This window comes from Gobio gobio, assembly GCF_949357685.1.
Source record: "Gobio gobio genome assembly, chromosome: 18".
Classification (NCBI taxonomy): domain Eukaryota; kingdom Metazoa; phylum Chordata; class Actinopteri; order Cypriniformes; family Gobionidae; genus Gobio; species Gobio gobio.
In genome coordinates, this window is record NC_137111.1 from 38,223,251 (window position 1) to 38,241,659 (window position 18,409).

The 18,409-nt window shown below is 34.8% G+C and overlaps 2 protein-coding genes across 2 annotated transcripts in view; both read right to left on the bottom strand.

The window, feature by feature from the left end:
* Nucleotides 1-713, bottom strand: part of LOC307141825 (transmembrane protein 150A) — a gene marked incomplete at both ends in the record, with an annotated part of 29,717 nt that extends 29,004 nt beyond the window's left edge. Inside the window, one exon of the mRNA XM_079842277.1 lies at nucleotides 692-713. Coding sequence (XP_079698403.1) covers nucleotides 692-713 — 22 coding nt within the window. The remainder of the gene's footprint in view (nucleotides 1-691) is intronic.
* Nucleotides 714-11,156: 10,443 nt separating this feature from the next.
* Nucleotides 11,157-15,721, bottom strand: ftr14l (finTRIM family, member 14-like). Its single transcript, XM_079842425.1, has 6 exons — nucleotides 15,229-15,721; nucleotides 14,882-14,977; nucleotides 13,405-13,638; nucleotides 13,142-13,301; nucleotides 12,620-12,679; nucleotides 11,157-12,519 (listed from the first exon to the last, which is right to left on the bottom strand). The coding sequence occupies exons 1-6, from the start codon at nucleotides 15,625-15,627 to the stop codon at nucleotides 11,999-12,001; spliced, it is 1,470 nt and encodes a 489-aa protein (XP_079698551.1). The 5' UTR covers nucleotides 15,628-15,721; the 3' UTR covers nucleotides 11,157-11,998.
* Nucleotides 15,722-18,409: the final 2,688 nt, after the last annotated feature.

The window sequence follows — 18,409 nt, forward strand, 5'->3', positions numbered from 1 at the left end:
CCAACTCCCAAAGCCCAAAAGCAGCGCTAACATTTAAGTTACCTAGACACCGCTATGCTCAATATGCTAATGTTTGACTAAAAAACTCTCATGGTATGAAGCACAAGTTCACCTGCAGAGTTCAATTCTTCATTGGCCTTGAGCCATATTATGTTAATAAGAAAGGATCTGGACACTCGTTCAACATCTCATATCAAATACATTACTCATTAGAGCAGATGACGCAGAAGAAGTGTATTAGACACAATGCCAGGTTGTCTCTGATGTGTGCATTTTAAAAAGGTGTTAGTTCAGTATCAGTAAATGGTTAATATCCTCGGGGCCCTAAACGAGCTCTTTTCTTTCAAAAGATGAAAATATGCATATTTCAGTTACTAATATATTAATAAACATATAAAAAATAAAAATACTCTTAACAAAAGCGTAATACATATGTGTAAATACTTGAAACATTTTTTTAAATGTTTTTCACTTGTATATTTTACATTTTAGGTGCATTAAAATATATGATTGTACATTTTGAAATATTTAATACATTTAACCATTAAATTACATATATTGAATTAAATAAACATTATCCTTAACATAAACATAAAGTTGAGCTTGAGCATAGTAAGCATAACATAAAAATACCAAAGTGTAATGCAAATTAATAATTAAAAATGGACACAATATAAAAAAAACTTCTTACCAGTTGTCCACAGGACAGACATGTTGGTTATACAAAGCCATGGCATACCTGGAAAAATAGAAATTATGGTACATTAGCAACATAATGTAATCAGCGCAAACCAAAATAAACGTTTTAAAAGGAGGATTTAAACTTGTATTTCATTTTTACTTGCCTCGTCTTGTTAAAAATAGAACAGAATTTTTGATTCTGCACCAGTAACACTTTCCAATAAGGTCTCATTTGTTAAAGTTAAAGGGATAGTTCACCCAAAAATTAAAATTCTGTCATCATTTACTCACCCTCAAGTTGTTCCTAACCTGTATGAATTTCTTTCTTCTGCTGAACACAAAAGAAGATATTTTGAAGAAGATGGGTAACCAAACAAGCCCAGGGTCCCATTGAATTTCATAGTATGGAGAAAAAAAAATACTATGAAAGTCAATTTGGTTACTGACATCTGGATCTTCTTTTGTGTTCAGCAGAGGAAATTAATTCATACAGAATTTGAACAATTTGGGTTCGAGTAAATGACAGAATTTTCTTTTCTTTTTTTTTGGTTGCATTAATTTTTCCCTTTAATGCATTAACTGACATGAATTAGCAATGAACAATATATTTCTACAGCATTTGCTAGCTAGCTTTGTTAAAAAATGAACAAATTGTAAAGTGTTACCGTTGTATCTCATGATAAACACCATCCAAAAAAATGGACACAAACAATTCATAATAAAAACATCATGTCCTCAAAGAATCTGTCTTTAAATGTGCCCAACTGCCCATGATCATGTCAAAATAAAAAAGCATTTCAAAGCTGACCACAAGAGCAATGTAAACCACTGATGTCTAAAATTAAGCAGCGCGATGCAGTATGGGCCCAAGGCTTTAAGGGCTGAAACATATAAAAGTTACTGTATCATTATAGGTTACACATATGTGACCCTGGACCACAAAACCAGTCATAAGTCGCACGAGTATTTTTGTGGCAATAGCCAACAATACATTGTGTTGGTCAAAACTGTCAAAAATCATTAGGATATTAAGTAAAGATCATGCTCCATTAAGATATTTTGTTAATTTCCTACCGTAAATATATCCAAAATGTTTTATTATAAGTAAAAACCTTTAAAGGCGATTTTTTTCGCACCCTCAGATTCCAGATTTTAAAATCGGCCAATATGGTTCCATCCTAACAAACCATACATCATTGGAAAGCTTAGATAATGATGTATAAATCTATGGTTTTGTGGTCCAGGATCACATATGATATTATCCAAAATATCCTGTGGTCTCCTTCACTACTGCGACAGCCTGTGTATTCACTGATAAAATCAGAAGTGTCCTTTTGACGTGAGTTTCTGTTAGCATAGAACCAAAAACCAGTGAGCTCTGGAAATTTAGTCAACACAACCAGTACATCTTCAGCTTACTCAGGCGTTATGTGTCATTCTTTGCTCACGCTGATGCAACAAGCTCAGCAATCTCCTGATCCTGTCACACTGACCCTCATAAGATGTCAATGAACACAGGACCATCAGATAACGGTCAAAGTAAACGTTTGCCTACTGACTTTTATAGAATCTGATGAAAGAGAATTTCCAAGCAAGCAAAAATAGCTTACTATTGATGCTTGTTTCCACCATGGAATACAAAATAAAAAAGGTAATTGTGAAAAATTTTATTATTTTTTTTTATAAAATGTATAAAAAAACACAATTTGGACTGTTTTTCTCAGAAGTATACATCTTGCAATTGCAAGTTTATATCTCACATTCTGCAAATAAATATATTTATACATATATATATATATATATATATATATATATATATATATATATATATATATATATATATATATATATATATATATATAAATTGTGTCTGCGCAACAGTCACATTTTAACTTAAAAACGTTTATATATAGGAATTCTGACTATTTCTCGCAATTGTGCTATAAACTCATAATTCTGACTTTATTTCTCACAACTGAGATATAAACTCGATATAGAGATATAAAGATTAAAGGTTCTCAAGTTCTAAAGTCCAAATCGCAAGCTATAAACTTGTAATTCTAAAAAAAAAGAGTCAGAATTGTGATATAAAAAGTCGTAATGACTTTTTTAATTCTTTTATTCCATGGCAGAAACAAACTTCCATACTTACAAATGGACAATGAGACCAGACTATTAAGTGCTCTGTAAAAAGTTAAAGCACTCGGCACCTGCCGATGGATGAGTCTTTCTCTCATGCGGATCTTACTGTTGACATACACACACAAACACATTTGCATTTGTCCAACGTAACTGCATCTGACAGCATGCAGGGTCAGGCGTGGGCTAAGCAGCAATTAGGTTTGTTTTCATCTCTAGTAAATGTGTGTGTTTGTGTGTGTGGACTGGTAATCCCTACGTTATGGGGACAAAATGTCCCCACAAAGATGGCAATATCCAAAATCCTCGTCCTTGTGGGGACATTTTTAGGTAATTTCATTCATTCATTTCAGAATGTCTCCTGTGATGGGTAGGTTTAGGGGCAGGGGCAGTGTAGGGGGATAGAATATACGGTTTATACAGTAAAACCATTACGCCTATGGAAAGTCCCCATAAAACATGAAAACCCAACATGTGTGTGTGTGTGTGTGTGTGTGTGTCCACAGCAAGAAAGATCACCTGAGCCTTGCACTACACTTAGCACAAAGCTGAGAGAAATTACATTTGGTAAACAAACATTCTGCCATCTGCCCTGGCTGGTGTTGTGAATAATCACGCAGACTGTTACCAGGTCACTCTCAACATCCCAGAGACGCACATAAGACCTGCCTCAGAGAACACAGTCTGGCTACAGAGTAACTCAGCTCCCGCTCTGATACCAGAGCCCACCTGTTCACCATAAGATTTGGAATCACTCTCTGAAGTAACTCGTGACAGGAGTCAATTTTTTGGCTGAACATGCGTTACTTCTTCATTTTTTATTTTGAGCAGGGCACAACAAACCTCAAAGCTTTTAAAGCGATAGTTCACCCAAAAATGAACATTCTTTCATCATTTACTCTGTATTACTTTTTTCTTCTGTGGAACATAAAAGATATTCTGAAGAACATTGGTAACCAAAGAGTTTTGTATGGACTAAAAAGATTTATCATTTCTCAAAATATCTATTTTTGTGTTTTTCAAAAAAAAACTAAGAAAATTATGACAGAATTTCCCTTTAAATAAAGACTTGTCTTAACTCATTAATATTCATGAGATGACCTTTTACTGTTTTTGATTATGTAGTGTATTGTTCAGGTTTGTATATTTGCTTATTCCAAGTCAAAACTGAAATGTCCCAAAAATATGGGGATGTATACATTTATATACTTTTGTTTGCATTCTGTTTTGTTTTTTCACTTTAAAGGAATAGAAACAGATTAAGAGCACGTCTAAGGACTGTGTACTGGAACCGAAAACTGCTGCAACTGATATGTGACCACATGATACATTATTTTTGTAGTATATTTGAGTCAGTATGACCACATGATAATTTTCTTGTAATGTTTTTTTACATTAAAAATTGATTTAAAAAAAGCATACACACACATACAGAATATACACACGTATGTATCTGAGTGTGTATGTATGTGTATATGTATACACACACATTTCAGCTTTGCCATCAAAATTACATTTTAAAATAGAAACAATTATTTTAAACTGTAATAATACTTCACAATGTTACTGTTAGTGTTTTCACTGTACATTCAATCAAATAAACGCAGCCTTAAATCCCAGAGAGACTTTCAAAAACATTTTAACAAATCTTACAGACCCCATACTTTTAAATGGTATTTTACGTATATAATACTTTAATTTTAGTTGTCTTAATAAGGTACAGCACTCCGAATAAAGGCTGTTTAAGGAAGAGGCGAGGAAGGATGCTCCCTAATGTTAGAAACTAGTTTTAATTAACCTTCTTGAATCGAATTGCTTACATCTTTTTATGAACAACCTCCTAAACAGCTGTGAGACTCCACCAGTGTCCATACCCCCTCCATTCCACATCATGTACTCCAGTCAATCACAAAGACACCTTTTGCTATGCAACCACAGCAGGTGCTAGAAATGAATCCCCAGGAGCTTTAGGTCCAATCAAAACAGAGACCAGACCTGATCTAAATGGATAATTAGGCTACATCTCCAACCAGATAGGCACAATGCTTGTATTGTACCAGTGAGGACACAGATGTTGCACTGACAGTTTCAGCTGTTAAAGGGCACACGCTTTAAAATATAAAGCCTTTGTTATGAATAAATATTCTCAGTGTTGTTTGCATAAACAGTACGTTCAACGTCGCAGGTAACAGCACATCATTGTGGGACTACGCAAGCCTGTGCGAGGTTACCATAAACAACAGCCTCAAAGTATAGAAATAACGTTCAAATGGAAACACTAGCTTGGAAACGTACTCTTGCCTAAATGGAAACTTTTTTTTACAATGTAGCCTGAATAATTTAAACAACCATTCCACTGGGTGGGGTGTAACTGGGGGCTACGTACATACTACTCAAAAACGGCCTCCACCAAAGTGTTCAACTAACAAAAAACTTGCATTATGAAACAATTCAATGTGAGAAAAATATGCCAATCAGTTTCAGTTGTGCTTTGAACTGTTAGATGATGTTGGTCATAATTAGGGGTTCCATATTCAGCTATGAAAACATGCCATTTCTTGCATATAATGGAAGAAAAAGTCTCTGGAACGGGACACGTTTAGTTCATGTTGTATTAGGAACTTCTCCCAGAACTACAGGAGTCATGGAAAGAATAAACCAAACATTCTCTCTCTCTCTCCCTCTCTCTCTCTCTCACTGGCATAATAAAAAAGAAGAAAGCTGATGTTGCTCTAAGTTGCCCTCCTCTGTTTTACTCGCTCCTCTCCTCGCAGAGGCTTATGTAACCACCTCTGTCGCTTCAAACTCAAGGCTCTACAGGAGAGGAAGGGGATCTTGAACTCCCTGTAGAAGCAGGGTGCCTGCAAGCATTCCACAGGAAGGAAGTAGGGACAAGCAATGAGACGCCTGCACAGCTCTGCACCTTTAAGCAGATAAAACTGTATAAAAGGTATTCCACAACCTTGTGAGTCTTCCAACAACTTCCATCGCATGAAGTCAAAAACCTGATTTCCTTGAACTACAATTATTATCAATCCCTTTCCAGTTCATGCACAGCTCTCTTCCTGAACATCATGCACTCTCCATTTCTGCACCATGAAAACATTACTAATAATGACCACAAAGTCTTCAACATTTTTCAGGCAAGTTCAGGCGAGTCGGTTATGGGAAAGCTTGCCGTTTTATGTATAGCCCACTCCCCAAAGAGCAGGATCTGGAATATGACTATGAATGCTTCTGAATGTGGCTGCATTTCAGATCTTTTGGCTTGAAGTAATTTAATCCTTGCACAAATAATAAACCTTTCCATAAGTCACACTGAAAACTGCATGTTACTTGTTTCTAAAAACGCCATTTCTGAATGTTCCCTGAAGGTTCAGCTTTTTGAATGCTTCAAAAACGTTTTTTCTTGTTTATGCGAACATTAAGGGAGCATTCCATTTTATCATTTTGCGAACTTTATGGGAATGTTCCTTTTTAATTGTCCTTCTGAAACAAGTAGTAACGAATGTCCAACTAAAATATTTAGTAACAAACGTTATATGAACGATGTATAAATAATGTTTTTGTGCCAACGATTTGAGAACATTATTAAACACTAGATTGAACGCATGATCTATTAATGTTACTGGGAGAAAGTTGGTTTGTTTTAAGAACGTTCCCCATTAACTGGGTCTTGGTAGGGAGAGAAGGCTGCCAAACCTAAAACTGTGATATATTTAAAGTGCACTGGCTTCAACATATTCTACATGTACTGGCTACATCACACCATTAAAGCAACCTGTGGCATATACAATTACAACTATACAACAATTATTCTTCTAGACCATAATGTTGGAATTTACCAAACAAACATATTATCTATATCCCTCAAAGAACATTGTTGAATTGGTGTGCATCCAGTTAAAAATCAAACTAGTCTGAAAGTGATGTAATCTTAAATCAGAGCATCCATGACACAGGTTTTATCCATACCTATTCAAAGCATGACCGTTTCATTTGATACGAAATAAAATAGACTTACACGACCCATATTCCAGTGATGGTCAGAGCTGGGAGGCTGACAGGTAAGATCATCCACAGAGACATCTCCAGCAACACGATCCTCTACTGCTCCCCGCAAAATCATCCACTTCTTTCGCCTTCGCCAGCCTGTCTCCCTCTGCTCATCAATGTGCATTTATACTTGTTGCATGACCCCAAAATGGCTTATCTCAAAATATCATATCTGTGACGAAAAAGAACCACTCTGTGATAAATAGACAGTTTGTAATGCACAATGCATATCTGTTTGCAAAGCTGTGGATTTTGCATTATTCTAAACGGGTTTTTTTTTTTTACTTGTATACCATTGTATATGTATTTTTATATTTGTTTAAGCATTTTTAACTCTCAGTGTATGTCTGTGATTCTGTCTATGCTCTTTTCTGGACCTGTAGAAACTACAGAACATTGTATTGCCTGCAAACACTGCCCCATGCCTAACTGGTATGTACTAGTAAACTTGACTGTATCGAAAACTGTAAGAGGCGCTTTAAAAGCATGTAGAACAATATAATTTTGGTAACAAGGCAAAATGGCCGATTGAAGTTACAGTTTAACGTAAGTGTAATAGCCGTGTGTGTAGTGTAGAGAGTGGACACTGCATCTCACCTTCCCCCCTGTGATAGGGGACAGCAGACGTGTCTCCCACCTTTTGTTAAACCCTCAGACAGAGCGTAGACAGTTCAGAAACGGATTACATCAATCACCAGTAACCGCTACAGGTTTCTCATTACTCCTCAAGCGTCCAAATGATCTTCCTTTGCTCTCCGTGTTTTCTCGGTGCTCTTTCAGCAGGATTCTGGTGCCTCGCTCTTTTCGGACTATATGCGCTGTCTCGTGTCCCGCCGTGTGGACTGAACGCTAGCGTCCAGCTGTTCGCGTAGCTCCGCCTCCCAAAACAACACACACTCCACTGCTGCATCCTGATGCACAGAACAAAATGTCTGTAATTTTGACGTAAAAACAACGTACAAAAAGTACCACGGTTATCTCAACTAACTATCAGTTGAGTTGGTTACTGTACCTTAGATATAAAGTAGCCTACTTTGAAACATAAAGTAAAAATCATGTACACATTATCTATATTACATTCAACATGTGTTTGTACAATGAAGTGTTGTTACAATTATGTTTTTGCAGGCCCACGTAAAAATTCGAATCACTTACGTGAAAACGTCATCACAATATTTGATCTAAATAACGATTATTTTTAAACTTTTATTATTATTATTATTATTTAACATTTTTGTAGTCTGTATCTCTATATGTAGCCTATACAGCGTTTTTTACGTTACATGTTTGGTTGTCTAGGTAATATTTACTGAATTATTATTATGTGTGTTTCCACTTTTAAACATTCTATATTTTAATCGTGGTTCATAAAAAATCTAATTTAATTTTTTTTTATTTTTATGTATTAGCATGTCGTTTATTACCATGATCCTGTGATGTCAGTATGGTACATGAATTTTAGTTGTCGATTAACTAGCCAGATTCATCAATGATACGTGTATTTGTTTGATGGAGAATATTGTAGGCTACATTATGTGAGCTTGAAATAATAATTTGACGTAATGTCACGACGTAGGCTACTTGCTGAAAATTATCTAATTGATTTAGCAGTTCTTATCATCAATGATAGTAGCCTACTGTGATAGGCTTATACCCCGACTGTTTATGTTACTTAATGTTAACTAAAATTCAAATTTCCTCTCAATAATATTTGTGATACACATATACAAAATATAATTGTTTTCCTCATTTTGTTATTTGAGTAGGCTATTTCTATTAGTGGTCACAGACTTTGACCGGTGTCTTAAATAAGATGCAACAACCAAGAAAAAATTTCATATAATATTTATTTTTTTATGATTATTTGCTTGTCATCAGAAACTCTCAGAAGTCAGAATATCTGCTTATTTTCATTTCAAGCTTATATGGCACCATGTTTCTGTTTAACATATGATTATCATAATAATAGATAGGCTATGCCTATATTGTGTAACAAAATATGTTCTGCTTGACAAAATGTACTTCCCATGATTTAAAACAATTACATTAGAGTTTTAGTACATTCTGATATGACTTCCCTTCTGATAAGATGTGCTAGTTGTTGTAATGTTCAATGCATTGCTCATTTTGTTTAAAAAGCTATTTTTATCAGATAAGCATCACCATATTATCCTGTTGACTGGGATGGTCAAATTTTCAGAATAGCTGTTACCAAACGTATTCTGTCTATTTGTCAGACATATTGAGTGTTTATTATGAGAGAGCAAAAATATATTTTACAATTTGCACTTTATTCAGAGCTGTACATTTCACAGAATAGTCTGGTTCGATAAAAACAAAACTCATCAAAAAATGTGGGCTGTATATTTCACAAGTAGCCTAAATAAATACAGTTCCTTTTTCTACTAGTTCCCTTCCAGCCGATCTGAAGGAAACACACTTTCACAGTTATGCAATTTCTGAGACAGTATCTCAGTCCACTGCTGCATGATTGCAATCCCAATCAATGTTTATTTTTCTGCGTGTTTCTTCACATCAACATCTTTGTTCTTTTGATTTTCTGACATAACCGGCTGACGATATTCTGCGCATGACGAAAATAATATTAATGGATAAGAGCGTGGTCAGACAAATGAGTGACGTGTGAGTCATAAAAACAAGCCGTGTGAATGTAGATATTGATTGTGAAAAGTTTGTCTCATTCAGAGCATATACATATTTCTTAATCATTGTAATAGATTTTAAAATGTGTAAATTCAAGATAAAACAACACAAAACACACGAGAAATGATTATAACATATCATAACTTTCAACAAGTTTGGAATGGCTCCATCTAGTGGAGAAATATACTATATGTTTCCCACAGGGATTTTTGACTTAAAAACAGAAGGCCAATGCAAACAGTAAAAGCATTTTTATTTGATTACAGTTATTTCAGATATAATAAAGGACAGTATGGTTTTTTGTCCTATGTTAAACATTCAAATATAGTGTATTGTTTTATGCTGTAATGGAATTATAAATCAGTAACACAGCATACAGCCTTAAAAATACAGGTGCCAGGAAGAACCAAAATTGAATTTTCATGGTGATGCAAGAAACATTTTTGGTTCCCTGAAGAACCGTTTTGTGAAAGGTTCTTTTCTAACCATTTTATAGACTAAAGAACATTTCTGTGCTATAAAGAACCTTTTGTGCAATGGAAAGTTTCTTTGGATATTAAAGGTTCTTCGTGGAACCATACACCCCGCCAAAGAACCATTTAAGAACCTTTATTTTTAACCCTCTGGTCATCTTCGTTGAAGGGTCACACTTGGCTTCTTCTCGGTCAAAACTGACGAAGCCTTAAAATGTAACTTATTTATTAATGTAACAATTAAAACAGTATTCCATGTTAAAAAAAGAGACGAGGCATTCAAAATTACATTTTTTGAAGGTAGATTAGTGCCATCTGGTGGGAGTTAAAAAAAGAAAAACAGATGTAATACCCTGTTTTGACCACTAGATTCCCATATAACTATAAAGTGGCTTATAAATTCTCTTGTGTTTTTAGACATAAATACTTATTGTTATTAAGTTGTGGATTTGGATTTATACTTAGACATTCTCAAAGACTACTTTTTGTCATGGTTTAGATTTTTTGTTTTATGTTGATTTGAAGTGTCAGTTTTTGCATTCATTTTATTACATTCAAACCTGAGCAGAGAGGAGAACATTTTGAACATATAACATCAAAATTCAATAAAAACAAAAAATTAACAGGTATGTTTTATCACAGTATAATAGATCTTATTCTTACCTCGTATTTGATAATTTTGGTTAAATTTTACATTGATACAGCCACACCAGTTCATTTGTATCGGTATTATTTTGTGGTTTGTGTGTGTCTCTGAGTGTGTTTACATGAGTGTGTGTTTGAGTGTGTGTGTGTGTGTGTGTGTGTGTGTGTGTGTGTGTGTGTGTGTGTGTGTCTGTTTTGAACTCGATGTTTTAGAGTGTAACTTCTTCCTTGCTGTTTGTTTTTTTACTGCATTGTGGCTGAATTATTGATTTTGTTTCACACATTTGCAAAAATGTGCTCTGTGTTATAGTCGCACTAGTTCATATATATATATATATATATGTGTGGGGGGATGGGGAGCGGGGGTTGGTTGTGTCTATTTTGCACTCTTGATATTTTAGAGAGTCACTCCTACATTGCTGTGCACTTTTTTTTCTCTGGATCATGGCTAATTTGTGGTTTGTATCACCAAAATATTCCCTGAGTTTTTGTATTTTTGCGTATTTCCCATTCATTTCCTATGTCGGTCATTTTTGACCACGAAGGAGACAAGTGTGACTATTTTTTTCCCGACCCTTTAACATAACCGAATCATCTCCATGATTTTTTTGTGTGTTCACATAGCTAATGCGACAAAAGTCACCAAGTATCATCCCATTCCGATGAAGCAAAAAAAAACAAATAATTCAAAACGTAAAATATTTTGGTCATTTCTGACCGAAGAGGACCAGAGGGTCAAGAGTGATAGTGAAAAATTCATAGGTGTCATTTAAAAAAAAAAAAAAAAATCTTTATATCTACTTTATATATGCACACAAAATATACCCGGCCTCTGTGTTTTTGATGGAAGTCGGAGTGGCAGTCTAGAGCAGGGCTGTCCAAACTCAGCCCTGGAGGGTAACTGTCCTGTAGAGTTTAGCTCAACTTGCCTCAACTCACCTGCCCGGAAGGTTCTATGCAAGATCTTGATTAACTGGTTCAGGTGTGTTTAAATTGGGTTGGAGCTAAACTCTGCAGGACATTGGCTCTCCTGGAGCAGGACTGGACACCCCTGGTCTTTGGAACCAAGACATAGTAAATAAATCAATAAGCTAATTTATGTAATAGGCCTACACATGAAAATATATAAGGGTTTACTATTTTCTAGGTTGGCCCAATGCTGATAGTAATAACTGATGTGTTAGTGACTCATATTTTATTACGATGCAGATGCCCAAAGAGGGAAGCAAAGTGACTCCCTTCCTGTTCTCACTGTACTGTCTAAAATGATAAATAAGATAAGATAAATATGTGTCAACCACATTCTGATCAACATTCAGCAAACAAATGTATATGTATATTTACAGTCGCACTGTAGTTCCATATCCCCAGATTCCAAGGCCAGGGTAGAGGGGTTCAGTAAATTTAGTTTGAACCTTATGCAGAAGCTTCATTTTGTCAGACACACTATAAAACGCCATTGTTCCAGCCTCGTAGTCTACATACACCCCTATTGTGGAGGAACTGGGGACAGAAATAGTGGTGCTTTTGTTGTTGTGTACAAAGGAGTACTTGGATTCAGAGCAGTACAAACTCCAAGACTTGTCATTCCCCCCAAAGCTGCCGGCTTTGTCATTTCCTTTCCTCTGAATCCCCCTGTAAGTCACAGCGATGTCTATTTCTGTGCCACTCCAGTCCACTTCCCAGTAGTAGCGACCGCCGGCCAGACCCTCCTTACACAGCACCTGCTGCCAGTACTCAAAACGATCGGGATGCTCCGGGTATGACTTTGGCTCGTTGCTCATCCGCACCACTCTGTTTTTGTCGGACAGGTGCAGGTTTGGGTGGGCTGTTGAAGGATCTGTTGAGAGCTGACAGAAATCTAGATCGAGAAGGAGTGTTGTTAAATTAAGCAGCATAAACAACTGTGTTTATATGTAAAACCAATGTCTCATTGTTTATTATATTGATTATAAACTTACATTCTAAGAACTCCTCCCTTTTTGCTGGGTCCACAGTCTGGAGAATTTTAACCTCCTTCACTACAGATGAAAAACATACATATAATATGAATACACACACACGCACACACACACTACCGCTCAATAGTTTGGGGTCAGTAAGATTTCTAAATTATTATATATACCAAGAATGCATTAAATTGATCAAATAATTTTTTTTTTTTTAAAGGAAACAAAAATATGAAGCAGCAGCAACATTGATAATAGTAAAACTAATAAAAGTTTCTTGAACACCAATATACCATATGTAATGATTTACGTAAATGATTCGGAAAATTCAGCTTTGCCATCAAATTAATAAATTACTTTTTAAATATATATTCAAATAGAGAAAAAAATGTATTGTAATAATATTTCACAATATTGCTGTTTTACTGTATTTGAGCATGAGAGGCTTCTTCCAAATACATTTAAAAAATCTTACACACACAAACGTATAATACATTATGTGTGTATATTTGTAAATATAAGGGTTTTGAGCACCTGCTGAGGAGATTTTGGTCAGTTCCTCCTTGCTTATGTCTTCTAATTGCACTTTCAGGTCTAAGATGGCTTTCTTTGCATTGTCAAAAGTGTGGAGAGGTGCTAACGTCACCTTAGACAAGTCTTCATATCCAGAGGGAGCAGAAAGAGACTGCCAGCTCTAGGGGAAATAAGCAGACATGTTATTTTATCATACTGTAGGGAACTGTTAAGCAAAAAATAGCTAATTCGCTTATGGGCCACGGCACTTTTTTTAACAATACCTGTAAGAAGTGGATATGATCATCGGATTGAGACAGCTGCTCCAGGTCATTATGTTTCTTTCTTAGTAATGTAATCTCCTCCTCCAGCCTGGCCAGGTGTCCCTCTGCACGTGTCAGCAGAAAGGTTTCCTGGGCTCGGATCATCTCCTTCACTTCCCCATGCCTCCTCTCTAGCGCCCGCAGCAGTTCAGTGAAAATACGCTCGTTTTCATCCAACACACTCTGAGATGAATGCTGGAATGAGATTTATTAACATAATTAATGCATTAAATATCATGAACTAACAATTTTTGAAAGCATTCATTATTGATTTAATTTATAAAACATACATCATTAATCATCAATAATTCATGTATATTTATTTAATTCATTTTCATTTATCAAAAAAAAATATGTTAATATTAGGATATGCAGAAACTAACATTAAACTACTTTTTTTTTACTTCTCGCACTGCAGATAAAAACATATGTTTAAATATATTTAAAAAATGTATACACTATTCAAATTTACATTTGAAATACATTTGAAACCAAAAAAATTTTTTTAACTCATTATATCTATTTATTCTACTACTTATTCAGTAAGGATGCATTAAATTGATCAAAAGTTCCAGTAAAGACATTTGTAATGCTATAAAATATTTCTGTTTCAAATAAATTATGTTCTTCCAAACTTTCTGTTCGTCAAACAATCCTAAAAACCCTGTTTTCACAAAAATATTAAGTAGCACAACTCTTTTGATAATGTAATAATAAATGTTTCTTGAACACCAAATCAGCATATTAGAATGATTTCTGAAAGATCATGTGACACTGATGACTGGAGTAATGATAATGAAAATTCAGCATATTCAAATAGAAAACATCTTTTTTTATTATTATTATTTTAAAACTGATTATAATTATATTACAGTTTTTCTCAATTGTTTACACACAAATACTGGTACTTCACTCTAAAAAATACTGGGTTAAAAATAACCCAAGTTGGGTTGAAAATTGACTAACCCAGTAATTGGGTTGTTTTAACCCAGAGGCTGGGTTAAATGTTTGCTTAAAACAACCCAATTGCTGGGTTAAAACAGCCCAATTGCTGGGTTAGTCCATTTTCAACCCAACTTGGGTTATTTTTAACCCAGCATTTTTTAGAATGTTGAGACACAATGACCACAACATGTAAATGAAAATGGACTAACCCAGCAATTGGGTTGTTTTAACCCAGAGGCTTAAAACAACCCAATTTTCATCAACTCACAAGCCCCCAGCAGTTTCCTCAATGTTTGGAAAACCCTGACCTAAAGCATCAACTAATTGGAACAAAATCTTACTGTATATCTAAAATGTTTCCAATTTAATCATATAAAGCAGAAAAGACTTAGTGATCTGGTATTGTACATTGCTGTGATCAAATGAGTCAGTGTAACATCATTTTGTGAGAAATTAAGTAGCATAATAGGATTCTTCCCAATCATTTTCTTACTTTTAGGGATGCCACTGCCTGCCTGAGATCTTGCCATTTCTTCGTCCTTTCCTCAATCTTCTGCTGTGAAGTCATCAGTTTCGCTCCAAGCTGTTTCTGTTGACAAAAAAAGCTAATTTGTGAGACACTGAACCGTTAAAGGGATAGTTCACCCAAAAAATTTACTCACTCTAAAAAGTTGTTCCAAACCTGTATGAATATCTTGGATTCAGCAGAAGAAAGAAATCCATACAGGGTTGGAACAACTTGAGGGTGAGTAAATTACAGAATTTTCATGTTTTGGATGAACTATCCCTTTAATCTTCTCACCAAGTGAAACAATAAATATCGACTGTTGATAAGCTCACCTGCTTTTCTGTCCTTTCAGTTGCTGCTGAAACTATATCATGTTTTTTGTGTTCCTCCATGATACACAAAACGCAAACGCATGCTTGGTCAGAACGACAGAAAACCTCCAAAAGTTTATCATGTTCAGCGCAGATCTTCTCACGCAGTTGCCCTGTTGCGGCCACCAGTTTGTGCTTCATCAGAGCTGGATACTCATAATGAGCCTGGAGATGCGTCTCACAAAATGAGGTTAAGCACGTCAGACATGACTTCACTGCCTTGTTCTTCTTTGCCAGACAGAAATCACAAAGCACTTCTCTGGAGCTGTTCCGGCTGCTGGAGCTGCTGTATCTTCCATAGCGTCTGGGTTTTTCTAGAGTGCTGTATCGGCTTTGGTTTGTTGCACTGCTCCGAGACATGATAAAACTCTCTCTGCACAATCCAAAGACAAGCTTGTGGGGTGAAAAGTAGTTTCAATGAAACTGTCCTGACACATTCATTACATATAGGAATGTGAACCATGTGTGATAAACCGGTTTACCTGGTTAGAGGGTGACATCTGCTGAAGAGGTGTGATAGCTGATGTCAGAACAAAGAGAAAAGCAAAAATGTGAATGTCGTAAACATTGTAAAACATCTTCATACAATGGCCCTTTTGTTGACGGCAAGCCACGAGTGAAGAGTCTGCGGTTTCTTTTTTTATGGTGTGAAGTTCACAATAGTCAAGTTAATGGTGTGCAAGTTTCCTAAGTAAGGAATAATTGACAATAATTGGCCACTAAATTATTATAAAAATAATGCAACGACGTGAAGCATATGCTGTTTGTATGTGCGTTTGTATATGGGAGAATTTCAGATAAGTAAACATCATTTTGTGGTGAAAACATGAATATAGCTTGTCGTTTTTTAAATATTGTTAGTTATATCTATTTGCTGGTTCAGTGTCTTTGAGGGTTTCGGTTCTATTGCTGTTAGGCTAGAAGGACATTTGAAATAACAGAAATGGCTTAGAGAAGTGATCTGTAAGTGTAATGCGGTCAAGACCTGCCTGGAACTACTTTAACTGCATTTACTAGAAATGACTTGCACACCTTAGAACATGCATCAGCCAATAAGAGGCCCAATGACGTGACGTGCAATTTTGATGTCCAAATCCCTTTATGAAGTCAAAATAAGGAAATGTTTAATAAAAAGCACATTTATTAAATCCTTTGATCTCTGTTTATCACATGATATAAACATATATTGAGGGTATTACAAAGTGTAAGAAGTATTAGACATTATAGTCACATAATGTCATACCGGATAACTGTCCGGACCTTAGAGTGACATACAAAAAAGTCAAACAAACTGTAAAAAATCTAATAAACCCTAACATCTCTGCCACAGGCATTATTGTATGAGTCTTGACAACAATATGTTTAAATATTACAAAGAATATGACATCCAGTTGATTGTTATGCTTTGGAGCATTCTGTCCCAAAACTGGCTTTCAGCCAATGTCATTCGGGATAACAAGCAAACTGGAGCAATTTTATTGTGAATTTTATTTTGACACGATGTGAGACAGCATGTTACACAATCAGGAAGACCCTGAAGGACCCCCAAATAATGGTGAAATTTAAGTATGTCTTTCATAAAATGTGTTTAACTTACCCTTTTTCCTCACTAGCACACTATGTAGTAAAATCCTGTGTCATATGGGATAACGCTAAAATAACATATATAATGTGGATTTTATGTAAATATGTTTATTTAGCATGAATTTACATATTTGGAAGTTGAAGGTAAAGGTTGCAGATTTCTATAGGTAGCCAAAAATACTGCCTGATTAAGATTTAAACTGAGTTTTGTCATACCGGATAACAATTTTGTCATATAGGATAACAGTTATTTTCTGTTAGCCCATAATGTAATTCGTTATCTTGGATGACATGTGTTTGACAATATATTCTTATACAGTTTTCAGCTTTAATTTGTACAATTTCCATTCAAATTGTGATATTAACATATCATTAACATTGTTTAGTTGAATATTAGCAAATTATATAATTCACAATAGTATTCAATTACATTTAATTATTGTCCAACCTGTCATATTGGGGAATCTGCCCCTTAAAGAACCATTGATAAGATTGTTCTTTATAAATATTTTGTCCAATTACATGCTTTTGTAAATTTGTTGTTCAAATAAATGCTCAGTTCAGTGAAATGAGTGAAGGTCGCCTACTTTAACCCTTTACATTATTTATGAATATTGATGTAGATGAATACTATGATCATCAATAAAATGGTTCAAGGTACTTTTCAGTACTAAATTAAACCTAATGTTGAAAAGTTGTGCTGTTTTGATATTCATAAACATGAAAAAATTGTTTAAATCTGGGAAGGAACCACACTTTTGTGTTTGTGTGTAACAGTTTACACACTGAAAACCACATCAGTATTTCTTTACAGTGGAGCCTAATTAATTTCCTTGGAAAAACAATGCATAACATAAATTATTTATGAACATTATTATGTGTAAGTGTTGTAAAAATGACAATTCATGTGTTAACTCATATGGTGTCATACCGAGTAACAATTTAAGTCAGGCGGGATAACGCTGTTTTTTTTCCATTGAAATGCATAATTTCACTTCATGGAGTTGAGGAAACAATTATAACATGATACCAAGTCCTGTAAAACATTTTCAGACATTTTACATTTTAAATCACATTGCAGTGTTAAAATTTGAGTAAAGAACTTGAACAAGTAGGGTCACGTTTAAAGAAATCAAAATATAATGAGAAAAAATTGTTGTGCAAATTTTTTTTTTCTGAGCTCTACATATTGTTTACCGCATCACTTTATATATGCATTAAGTATTATTGATTTGAAAAGTTTTAATATCATAATATTTAGAAAATGCATTAACGTTATCCCGTATGACATTTTGACTTGTGTCGTCACATGATTCTCAGTTAAACTGCTTAAAATACATTGTTTAAAATTTAGATTTTAGTAATAAGTAAAAAAAAAAACTCCCATACATATAATAACTACTTTGATGTGAAGTTTTAACCTATTTGAATTTTTTGTCAGTTGAAAACCTTATTTGTCACTGGCCCAAGAATAAAGCATTCAACAGCCCCATAGTATAATGACAGCTAAATTTCCATATATACACTTCAAGGCCCGATTTCACAGAAAGGGCTTAGA

Coding starts and splice junctions, on each gene's coding strand:
- ftr14l (XM_079842425.1), bottom strand. CDS start 15,627: ATGTCTCGGAGCAGTGCAACAAACCAAAGCCGATACAGCACTCTAGAA. Junction 14,978..15,228: donor CTGAAAGGACAGAAAAGCAG/GTGAGCTTATCA, acceptor TTTTGTCAACAG/AAACAGCTTGGAGCGAAACT. Junction 12,680..13,141: donor GACCAAAATCTCCTCAGCAG/GTGCTCAAAACC, acceptor TTTCATCTGTAG/TGAAGGAGGTTAAAATTCTC.